The sequence below is a fragment of the Rhizophagus irregularis genome, chromosome 32, assembly GCF_026210795.1.
Source record: "Rhizophagus irregularis chromosome 32, complete sequence".
NCBI classification, from domain to species: Eukaryota; Fungi; Glomeromycota; class Glomeromycetes; order Glomerales; family Glomeraceae; genus Rhizophagus; species Rhizophagus irregularis.
In genome coordinates, this window is record NC_089460.1 from 415841 (window position 1) to 428474 (window position 12634).

General features: G+C 36.2%; 3 protein-coding genes across 3 annotated transcripts; 2 read left to right on the forward strand and 1 right to left on the reverse strand.

Moving 5' to 3' along the window:
* Positions 1-8241: 8241 nt before the first annotated feature.
* Positions 8242-9081, reverse strand: OCT59_022885 (uncharacterized protein; the record flags this gene model as incomplete). The annotated part of the gene is made up of 1 exon (XM_066150420.1): positions 8242-9081. One exon carries the CDS (start codon positions 9079-9081, stop codon positions 8242-8244), a length of 840 nt encoding a protein of 279 aa, XP_066006457.1.
* A 562-nt stretch (positions 9082-9643) lies between these two features.
* OCT59_022886 (uncharacterized protein) lies at positions 9644-9958 on the forward strand (the record flags this gene model as incomplete). Its single annotated transcript, XM_066150421.1, has 1 exon — positions 9644-9958. One exon carries the CDS (start codon positions 9644-9646, stop codon positions 9956-9958), a length of 315 nt encoding a protein of 104 aa, XP_066006458.1.
* A 148-nt stretch (positions 9959-10106) lies between these two features.
* OCT59_022887 (uncharacterized protein) lies at positions 10107-11254 on the forward strand (the record flags this gene model as incomplete). The annotated part of the gene is made up of 4 exons (XM_066150422.1): positions 10107-10247; positions 10315-10587; positions 10675-10944; positions 11021-11254. The coding sequence occupies 4 exons, from the start codon at positions 10107-10109 to the stop codon at positions 11252-11254; spliced, it is 918 nt and encodes a 305-aa protein (XP_066006459.1).
* Positions 11255-12634: the final 1380 nt, after the last annotated feature.

The following is a 12634-nucleotide window of genomic DNA, read 5'->3' on the forward strand; positions in this document are numbered from 1 at the left end:
AAGGTAATGATAAAGAGCAAAAAAAAGGAAGAGAGATGATGAACTAACAGATGAAATGATGGAGAAGTAAGAGATCCAATTAAAAATAATAAAAGAAAGATGATGATAGAGACGGATGACAGATGATAATAGAGACGGATAGAAGATGATAATAGAGATGAACAGAAGGTAGAGCTCCGAACAAGTTGAGTTGAGTTATATGTAAACTCGATTTGACTCGAGTTAAATCAAGTCGAGTCAAGTTGTATTAAAATTATAAAAAATATAAACTCGACTCAATTCGAATCGAGTTGGCCTGTCAAACCGAATCGAGTTGAGTCAAATTAAATCACATGATTTTATTTGGCTATAATGATCAGCTAAAGCGTGTTCGATCAATTCATTTGCAAGGTTAAAAGCCAATATATCGGGTAGCAGATATGTATCAGATATATACCCGATATGTGTAGTATTAATGCAGAAAATCGGGTACCCGATATGTGTAAGATATATGTAAATATATATATCATATACATATCGGGTACCGATATGTATATGATATGTAAATGATATGTAGACGATATATATATTTACACATATCTTACACATATCAGGTACCCGATTTTCTGCATTAATACTACACATATCGGGTATATATCTGATACATATCTGCTACCCGATATATTGGTTTTTGACTAGTAGTTTTTGACCAGTGACTAGTAGTAACTCTCTCCTGAATTTTTCAAAAACAAAAATTCCGACGAAAATATTTTTTATTATTTTTAAAAAATAATACAAACTACTAATAAAATTTTATATTTTATATATTCCCAACTCAAAGCCCTCTACTATGTCTGGTAACCTACTACAAGAGAGGCCGTGGAAGTCATAACCCTAACAGTAGGAAAACTTCCCGTTAAGAACGAAAAAATAATAATAACTCTGATAACTCAAGCTCCGATGGTGAAAACACTGTCCAGCAGAAACGTAATCGCACGATTACCGAAAATTCTATGGAAGAAGACTACGTTGCCGATGACCAGACGGCTGATGTTGGAGTAGATGGATTTTCCTCTTCTCCTCAACAAAATATCTCTGGCGAAAATACTTTGACCTCCTCCCCAAAAAAATCTGCTGCGCCAACTGCGCCCAGTCACGTCGCGTCTTCTGGAAATGTGGACGCGTCCATGCATGCACCTTTAAACAAAGACTTGCAACAACCCCCTAACGCGTCGCCCAATTTGGATACCAATGGTCTCCAGATGACGATCATACTCCAGATCCAGTCGCGACTCGCCATAACCAGAGATGATTTTCAGGCTGCGGCTGCACCGAATGCTGCCCCTGAATCTCTTAAGAAATTCCCTACCAACAAAGCCCTTATTGAGGCTGTTAATAACCTTTTTTTAGAAACTTACGAGTCGTTTACTGGAAAAGCACGTATGACTGGCTCTGGCGAAGCCAAACGCCTCGTTATCCACTTCCATATAGCTGAAGCACGCGATTTGTGCGTCAGGTTGCCACCCATCCCGAGCTCCCCGACTTAATCTTCCACGCACACGACCCTCGCCAACTCCGATCCAATGAAGATCTCTGGGCTATCCAAGTTACCGATATCCCTTTCTTCATTAAAAAAGACAACCTCATGGCTTATTTTAAGAAATTTGGTAATATCACCTCTTGCCGCCTTTTCTCCAGGCCTAATGCCAAAGTTCAGCAAGCCCGCATTGTCTATGATCATGCCGATTCTATTGCTCGTTTTACCGACCAATGGGCTGTGTACTGTTTCTCCACCTGCCTCAGAATTACTCTATGTTCTTATACTGTGGATCAAAAGGCTGCGCGCCGTCAATACGTTGCCACCCTCACCCAATTTCCCCCCAATGTTAAGGATATCAATTTGGCTCCCCTTACTCGTAGCCTTGGCGCTAAAGCTGTCAATGTGCCGCTTTCTCAAACTCTTACAAGCCCAAAAGATGGGCTTAGCGGTCACCTTCAATTCCCAAGAAACCCATGGATGCTGCTACGGAACAGACTGTCAGCTTCCAAGGCAAAGTGCTTTTCTGGTCCTCCCCAGATAATACTAACAAACTTTGTCACAGATGTGGCAAATTAGGTTGTGCTCCAAATTTTTGCCCACTCAAACAAACCAGAGGTAGAGTCCGCACTCGCGACCCCGTTGCAAAACTCAAAGAACGATTTAATGTTAATCAACCTCATCGCTCCAATTCTAATACTGCCAATGCACGTTCTCGCTCTCGATCTCGCTCCAAATCTAAAGATCGATCTGTTTCCAATTCTGGACGAGCCAATAACGTTTCCCACGACCGCACTAATAATGCTAATAATCATAACAAACCCCCTCCCAATACCTCTTAAAATGCCCGCCATAATAGCAAAGAACGATCGGTCTCCTTTTCTTCCTCCTCTCATTCTACAGCACATCCCTTGCCCCGACAAACTCCTAACTCTGCATTATCTCCTGATGATGCTAATAACATTTTAAACCTTTTGCGAGAATTACAATGTGAAGTTGCCAACTTTCACAAACGCATCTCCGCTCTTGAACTTGCTGACCAACAGATGACTCGTATTGAATCACACCTTGGCCTCGATCCACTTCCTGTGCCCAATGAACCTGAACCGGACATCATGCAAGAAGATGCCCCTGTAACTCATGTTCCGCTTAATATTCAGTCTTCCGCTAAATCTTCACTGCCCCCCAAAAGCATTTTAACGCGACCTTCGCCTACATTCACTATTATTCCCTGACACATCACTTCCTTCTTCTCACCTTTCTCCAAATGCTCCTCCTTTTACCCCTATCTCCTCCACGCAAGAAGAAATTAATGATCTCAAAAATAGTAGAGTCGTTATTGAAAGTAAATTGGACCAACTTACTGGTCATATCAAACAATTCATTAGCTCCATTAGGGGTGCTCTCCGAACAAGCTGATTCAGCTTCTTCTATTTAATTTTCTTCTTCAAATCTTATCTCCCCCGACTGTTTTTATCATTGTGTTTTAATGTCGGACAATAATTTTAATTATGACACCTTTGTACAAAACCCTCCCAACCCCGATAATGTTACTGAACTTTTTTCACATGAATCATTATTTTCTTCTCCTAGTAACACTTCTCCTATCCCCAATTCATTTAATATTTCCTCTTTTAATGTCAATGGCCTTAAAATGCATGGTCAGACTAAATTAGAAGAGATTTCTACCTTCCTTTCTCTAAAACATATTTCCTTTGGCGGTATTATTGATACTCATATCCACCCTAAACAAATGAAGTTTTTATCCAAACGACTTTCTAATTATACTGTGTTTTCTTCGAATTTGGATACCTCTAAACAAATTCTTTCTTCTGGTGGTGTTTCCCTTTTTATAGAAAATTCTCTTGCATCACATGTACACGACTTTAAATCCCATTCTTCACGACTGCTTTCTGTTGATTTATATTTCAAAGGCAATGTTAAATTGCGTATATTTGTTATTTATATCCCTCCCCCTGCTGAAAGTGTTCTGCGCACTGACACTATTGATTTGCTTATTCAACAACTTATCCTTACTAAACAAGCTGGTTTTTATCATGCTGTTTGTGGCGATTTTAATATGCATTTAGATAAATATTATCCTATTTATTTTAATCAACCTCAAATTGCTTCAAAGCATATACACCGATTACTTTTTCATCTCCTTTCTTATGGTTATGAAGATTTTACACCCATTAATCTTTCCGACTCTTTAGGTACCTTTCAACGCAATGACCACATTACTCGTGTTGATTATGTATGGTCCTGCCCTCTTCTCAAAGGATTTGCTCTTACTGCTTGTATTTTTAATGCTCAAGACATCTGCACATCTGATCACAACCCTGTCATCACATATTACGATATGTCTTTACTTTTGCCTCTACCAAATTGGCTCGCGCTCGTCAACTTAAGCGCCAAACCTGTCGCGTTTTCAAATTTGATTCTGTAACTGATACTCAAATGGACGGAATTTGCTGACAAAGCTGATGCCTTATGTGATGTTTCACCATCAACCTTTTCCTCCTGGCATATCAATCAGATGTGCGAATATCTTCAATCGCGAATCCTTAAATCCGCCAACGCTACTTTACCTTCTTCTACTGTTGGCAATAATTATACTCCTAAGGTTCCTAAAGATCTGGAAATTTTAACTCAAAATTATCAGTTTTTAAATCGCCTAATGCATTCGATATGTCTATTGCGCAAATATCCTTTAACTTATTCTGCTGCTCATGAACATAAGTGGTCTATACATTTGCATCGACTTCAAAACATTCTTCAATTATATAAGAAAGTTCTTACTTTCATTCCTACTCTGCCCTTTTCTCTTTCATCATATCGACAAGATAATTTCAAGTCACTTCTTGATGATTTATCCAATATTTCAAAATCCTTACGGGATTTCATTTACTTCAAGAAAAAGAATTTCAAGACTCCTCCATCCGTGCTCACTTGGACGATAGGAATAATAATTTTGAAACTGACCTTTCCTCCTTTATTGATTCAGCGCTTTCTCGCACCCGTCGCCGTATCACTTTGGACCGTGTCTTCATCGACCATCCTTCTCAACCTCAGTTGTTAACTGCTCCTAAGGACATAGATGACGCTGTTGTTAACCATTTCCAAAACTTTGTACCTATAAAGTCCACTCCTCCTGTATCTATTGATACACTACCTGATAGATGGTCTTCTGCCTATCAACCTATCACACGTCAAATGATCAAAAATAGGCAAAAAAAATGGCGCAAATCGCATAAACTATTCGCAAATTTGTATAAACTATTTACAAATAGTATAGGTTAATTCGTAAATTGCCAAAAACAGCCAAGAATAGCCAAGAATAGCCAAGAATAGCCACTGCTTTTCGCGCCATTTTTTTGCCAATTTTTAGCATTTCGACCTGTATATGGATGATGTGTCCTCCTCCATCTATGATTCTTTAATGAATCCCCCTACCCTTGATGAATGGTTATCCACCGTTTCTTCTACTCCTAACGGTAAAGCCTCTGGTCCTTCCATGATTACCTATGAAATGCTCAAACATCTCGGATCTCGTACTCGGCTTTACTCCTCATTTTAATTCAAGCATGCCTTTCCAAAGCTGATATTCCTGACTTATGGCGACAAGCAATGGTTTTTCCCATCCCCAAACCTCACGAATGGAAGTGTCAATTAAAAAATACTCGCCCTATTACCCTACTTGAAGTGATTAGGAAATCTCTTGTCAAACTTTTTTATAATCGCCTTTCAACCATTATGGCTTCACATCATGTCCTTAAAGGTGGTAACTTCGCTGGTCTTCCTGGAGGTTCTTGCCGTGACCCTATTATTACTCTAGAATCTATTATCCATGATGCTGATGTCAACAAAAACCCACTTTGGATTCTTTCCCAAAACATTTCTAAAGCTTTTGATTCAGTCACTGGTCAAATGATGAAGAATCGGTGTATTAAGAGCCAGTTAAGAATCGGGACCAATCAGGTTTCGGTTCTTAACCGGCTCTTATTTTTTTTATCATTAAATAATCAGTATCCCGATAGGCCTATTGATTCTATTATATAAGAAGCCGATAGATTCTAAACGTATATCAAATTTGATCAGCTGATAATAAGTAACAAATTGATTACCTTCCGGATTTCCCGATGACTAATAAATAAACACCCGATCTGTCATGATCTGTCATTAATTTATAAATAAGCATCGGTAAAACATCACATGTCCGATAATAATACTGATAGAACATTGATATTAGACGGTGAGAAATTTAAAGGTTTAATAATAATTATTATATATTTATTTATTTGTATATTTATAATATTCATAATATAAAACATGATTGATATTACAGTATTATTATAAATTTTAAATATGAAACTTTCTATTGATCGGTATTACTGACACATATTTCCGGTTTCTTTTCGTCCTATTGAAAAAGAACCTTCAACAAACCGACCCAAGTATACTATGTACAGGGATAATACAATCCCTGCTAAGATCATAAAATTCTTTTTTCCATAGTTCTATATTGCACAAATTTTCATCGCCATTAATTGTGCAATGAAATCTAGTCTTGTGATTTTCTGCCGGAAGGTACCACTTTACAAATGCTAGGGAATGATTTACAGAACCTTCCGGAAAATGTATAATATGTTCAAAATAAAATTGAACAATACCGGGATAAGTATCTTTAGTATTATCATGGAGAAATTGGGATAATATTTTGGCCGATGTGACGTGCCTTTTAGAATACATTGACCCAAAAACTTCGGATCCAATTTTTATCGTCATGTCCGTTCACTTTTGGTAATACTGGTATAGCAGGTAGCAGCATGGATATCTGATAGCGCTGCGAAATCTTTTCCATAGGCATTGCGGTAATATTCAACCAACAAATCTAATACTTCTTTTGAAAGGTTGGTGTCTATCCTTTTAGGATTAAGAAAAGTACCCGGAAAAGGTTCCGAACCTCGTTCCGGCCATTTCTTCCACGTTTCTAGACATTGATAAAAATTCCCGGTAATCTATTCCATTAATTTCATCATGAATTACAAGACTGCCGGTAGTTTCTTTCGGTGTAATTAGTGTGATACAAGTCGATAAATGTTGATGGTCTTGGGCGTACGAAGAAAACTGATCGTTATAGAGTTGAATTGAATGGTTTTTAATAATTCGGTTCGATTCTTCTATTACTGCATGATACGATCCTATAAATATAGACTATTTAATAAATTGATTTAATTATATTGATAAGTTCGGAAATCTGGAATTACCTAATAGACCGTTCATGCGTTCGTAACTGAAACACCAGAACGCGTATAATGGTCCATAGTCTAACGCACAACGGCAAATATGTAAGCATAAATGTAAATTCGGCGTAATTTTTTCTGCGCCGTAATTTTCTTCAATGAGCTTTGCCACTTTCTAGAAGATTTTTATGAGCTTCTTCTAACCCATTCGTTGTTATAGATCTGCATACAAGAATATTGCATGCACGGACAAAATTGGCGAGTATCAATTTATCCGATTCTTCGCAGATCCCATGTTATGGAAGTGGCATAAATTAAGATAAAAGTCTTCCATTGATCAGCGGCGAACCTTGAAAAGCCTTCACCTGTAGCAATTTTGTAGGGAATTCTACCGATATCTGCTGGAACTTTTATTGCATTTGCCCTTTTTTGCATTGTTTCTAAATCTTTTTGTGTCAATCGGCCCTCCTCGATCCACAGTCTGGCACGATCCACTTAGCAATACCCAAGAACAAACAACTGCATTGGATCCACTGTGAGAAATCGCATTGAATCAAAGTACGGAAGTCGATACATTTCTGACCACCGTACTAAAGTATTATGGACGCGACTATTTCTAACATCTTTAGTATTGCAATTCAACCATTCTCGCGCATCCCTTCGAACCTGGTTGATATCTCTTTCGACAAACCATTCATCAATATCATCAAATCCGCCAAAATTCGGTTGATTTCGATCATCATATTGAGCCTTTTTTAAGCATCTATGACAAGCCATCGCGAGAGATATGACCGCAGAGTTTTCTCGCGGCTGGAATATCACATGAGCAGCATATTACTGCGGCTCGAATAGATTTTCCGGTAGAAGCTTTTCGTATGTTTTCGATAGTTCAATCCCATTCCATAACTCGATTAATTGATCGATGATGGGAGCTATATAATGGTTTAGTTGATGTAAACTAGGCTCATTTGGCTCCCGGAATTAAAGCCATTGTCAAAATATTTGATGGCTTGAATCTTTCATTTCGAGGCAGGTTACATATTACACCATATAGAGCTCCTATACTATAAGTTGAATTATCGAATGGTTGGAACCAGTCGATATTTAACATGATGCCTAAGTGGCGGTCTGAGACATCTTTCCGGAAAAATGGTATATTTTGACGATGATCCTGAAAGGTTTTCCAGATCTTTCCGTCATAAATATCATTCAAAAATTGAGAATCGTTACGGTCCGCCCATTTTCTACATAATTTCTCAAATCCTTTTCGATTATACATTAATTGTAATTGGTGTTTTAAACTAACAGTAGGGAACGTTAAAGAAGGTCGATAGATTGTTCCGTTAGTAACCGGAACTTTCTTAGCAAGTGTAGCATTGCACTTTTTTCTTTCGATTTGCCATCGGACGATCCGGAAAATCTACATGGTACAATGAATTGTTGGCTGGAACTTGGAAGTGTCGTTAGTTGATACTTCTGTTACATTATACAATTTGCAACACTTTTCACACGATGCGAATTTGACAATATGAGCACAGACGCCAAGTTTTTTACGTGCCATATACAAAGATGTAGGAAAAGAATTGTAATGCGTATTTGCATCCAAAAGAAAACCAAAAGATATCTAAAAAATTTGACTAAAGAATCGGTAGTGACATCGGATAACTTATATCTCTCGATATAATAAGATCCATAAAACAATCCAATGAAAGTCTTCAGTAAAATCAATGAAGGAGGCTTCTGGATCATCACCGTATGTATTTTCCGTGCGTCAAACCAGCCGGATGAAGATTCATTTGGTATTTCTTCGATAGGATCAAAGTCATTATCAACTTGATCGTTTTCTTCATCATCAGCATCACTAGTATCATCATCTGAAATACTTTGTTCAATAACAACAATAGGGTATGATACATTCTTGGAATTTCCACTACCGATATGTTTTCGTTTATCTTTCGATTTGGCTTTTGATGATTTCGATTTTTTGGGAAGAAACGAATAATTTTCCTCATCAACAATAGGTTCATGATGACCATCATCTGAATTATGTGATTCTATTTCCATTGGATCATTCAAGAGGTCTACCGATGCATCTTGGTTTAGGTCATCAGATGAAACTTGATTTAAATCTATAATTTCTTCAATAACTCCTCTTGGTCTAATATCCCTTTTTAAACTATGACTATTTTTTGTACGTGGATCAACCATGTTACCTTTACATTTATTGCAATGACACGGAACTTTATTTGATGTTTTCTGTTTAAAATTATAGGATTTCTTTACAAAGACAGCTTTTGTTCTTCGGTATTTTCTCGTCATTGTAAATAATAATATAAAAAAATTTTATTAAAAATGAATTTCCGGTTCTTCGATGAACGGATATATTAGTATGATTGATAATTGACATTGTTGACCATATTAGGTTACTATCAATTTATTGTATTTATTGTATTTAAATCAATATAAGTTCCTTTATTTGAATCAAAAAAAAGCTTATACTTCAATAGACTATTTCGTTATTTTCAATAGACTTATCGGCATGAAAAAAAAGGAAAAAAAAATTCAATCAAAAAAAGCTTATTTAATAGACTATTTCGTTACTTTCGACAGACCTATCGGTCCTCATACGACAAAAAAAAAATATATATAAAGACCCCTTTCTTCCCACGAACTGATTTTTTTTTTCTCTGCCATATCATTATACTTTGATCTAAATCATTAAAAAAAAATCGTAATCATTACATTTAATCTAATTATAGGAAAAAAAAATATTATTAATAATCATAATATTTTAATTGTGGAAATAAATAAAGGTATAAAAGAACGTCTTTTACCTTATTGTATTGTTTTTTTTTTTATCCTTTAACAAATTTTGGTAAAAATGCGTGGAAGAAGACCTTTCAAAATTAAGAAAATAAGCTTAAGACGCTTATCTACAACAAATTTAACCTCTTACAACCATCATCAAACAAACTCAATGTCACCACATCGTCGTCACCGTTATCGTTCAAGAAGGAACAAGTCTAGACGTTCTTCTTATTCTAATTATTCAGATAGTCGTTCACCAAGTCAACAAAGAGGACGTTCGACTACAAGACATAATAGGACTAATTATTCAGATAGTCGTTCACCAAGTCAACAAGGAGGGTGTTCAACTACAAGATATAATAGGAATGATGGTATGGTTATAATATAATAATTATGTTTTTTATTTTACATATTTTGAATATAATGTCATGATTTCAATTTACAGATATCGAAGCCCTAAGCAGAGCTATCACTGCACTTACGGAAGAAGTTCGGACCCTCAAGAAATCTCAAACAAGGAACGACCTACAAGCTGAATGGCCATCAACCCCTCGACAACACCAGTTCCAAGGAGTAGACAAAATACATCACTCACGCCAGAACCAGAAACTGGATATCGTCGACGTGCTCGGGTTTTGCTTGAAGATATGGACGAAGATCAATATAAGTTGTTCCATGTGAGTATCAAGTAACTATTGGTTATTCAGCAAAATTTTTTAATCGATATTTTTTTATAAAATTAAGGATGAGGTCGTGCAGATACTTAGCGGTCTCGATGATTCATTGCAATTGGATCATACCAAAAAATGGGTAGAAATTGCACCACACGTTTCAAAACACATCATGAAGGAGATCGCTAGAGTCTTGACCGGAAGGTTTCAATACAAAGATATAGAATTGAAATGGGTCTTACAGAATCTACACCGCCATCGTAGAGAAAGCTGGATGGTTAGCCTTGATCCGGATAAGACTAGATTTGAAAAGAAGAGAAAAGGAACGAATTCTCGAAGAAAAGATGTAAGTACTGAAGACATCCGAAATATGAAATTAAAATCCTTGATCTTGTTCCTTTCTATCCTAATCACTAATATCTGATTGCAATAGAAAAAAGAGCGACGTCAGAAAGGCATCGAGCATATGTTCAATATTAATGATGCCTCGCTTAAAGAATTTCAACCGTCATCATTATCTTGGGAAGAATTCAAGGAAGACTGTGAAACCATATTTAATGAAGGAGGATTCCACAGTGATGAAGTTTCTGAAACTGATGAAGAGCTCACCTTAAAAAAGAAATCGAAGATCATGTTCGTCCTAAGAATAAAATTGAAACGGATAAACATGTTCTTCATGTTTATGACAAGCCCTGGAGGTCACGTCGTGTAAGTATCAAATAAAACAATTGTATAGTTATTGTATACATTTGCTTATTATCTCTTTTTCATTTTTATAGGGACGTAAATTACTTCGCTTGGCTGACCGAGTTGGTGAGAAAATAAGTCATGTAAAACTTTCACGACATCGTTGGTATGATGATAAAACGTGGATCGACGAGTCAAAACCGCCTGAAGGTGCCCCTGATTGGTCGATATCACAGTCGTACGGATCCGACGTACAACCACAAGATGAGATCGATAATATCGATAATATTAATGATGAACCTAACGAACTTGATGAACAGGTTTAATTAATGCATTAATGCAATGTTAGATTTAAAAGAGCACGTATATTAATAATAATTTGTAGTTTATATTTTTATTACGCAAGAATGATTTGTAGTTTATTTCTATATAACAACGATTAAATATAGCAAGCAAATGTATTACTGTAAAATTGATTAGTATATTGCTATATAATATATTGCAACGAATAGTAATAAATTGATTAAAACAATTTGAAATATCGTGATTTCAATTACTGCCCGGCGTGTATTGTATCGTTTAACGATACTTTATGATAACCCAAATAAATACTTAAATATTATATAAATATAAGTAAAATATCAGAAATCCGATATTAACATAATATTTATCCGATTTGCACCTTATAGTTTATTAAAACTTCAAAAGATTCAGTTATTAATTTGGTAAATATTGGGCGTTTATTTGTAAAATAACAGAAACCCGATTCTTCACCAATAGAAATCCAATACTTATGAAGTATTTATGCCCGGTTGTATCCAGAAATGCAACAAGAACCGACTCAATCGGGAATAAGTATCGGGATTGTATAATATATATATCTGTGAAGAATTAGTGAAGAATCGGGTACCTGAATTTTCTCTGATATGTTGTCATTCGACCAGTGAGTTGATCTAACGATGTTACGTTTCGCCTTAGAACGTATACGTCTTCCAGCTTCTGCTGTTAAGTTCATCCTTTCACTTTTTATGAAACGCACTAATCGCGTTTTCACTGCTCATGGATCTACGCCTGCCTATAGGGTTCGCATTGGCATTGACCAAGGCGAAGTTATTTCTCCTCTTTTATGGGTCATTTATATTGATCCCTTACTTACTATTCTGAAGAATGAGATGATGGACCCTTATGTTCTTTCTACACCGTCTTTAATTGATTCTCCAAGTCCTTCTCTTGATTTAAAGATTAATAATTTAGTATTTATGGATGACTCTACTCTTATTTCCTCGTCAAAAGCTGGCATGGAATTTATGTTATCCATTACTGAAGAATTTTATCAGATCAATAACACTTCCGCCAATCATAACAAATATGTGTTAATTACTAATTCGTTGCCTTGACTTCGAATTCTGTTATATCCCCTATTACTTTTAATTTGGATTTATCCTCTTTAAATAGTGTTCCTTCCATTGTTATTACCCCAATTTCCATGACAACTTCTTTTCGTTTTTTAGGTGTCTGGTTCAACATTAAAAGTTCCCGGGATTTTGTCAAAAAGCAACTCAAACGTGAATGCTGCTTATTCGCAGCGACTATTCGCCCTGCAAAGCTCTCTTCCAAACAAGTTGTGTATTTACATAATGCCGTCCTTATACCGAAACTTGAATACCGGATGCAAGTTACTCACTTATCTGAATCTGATTGTCACC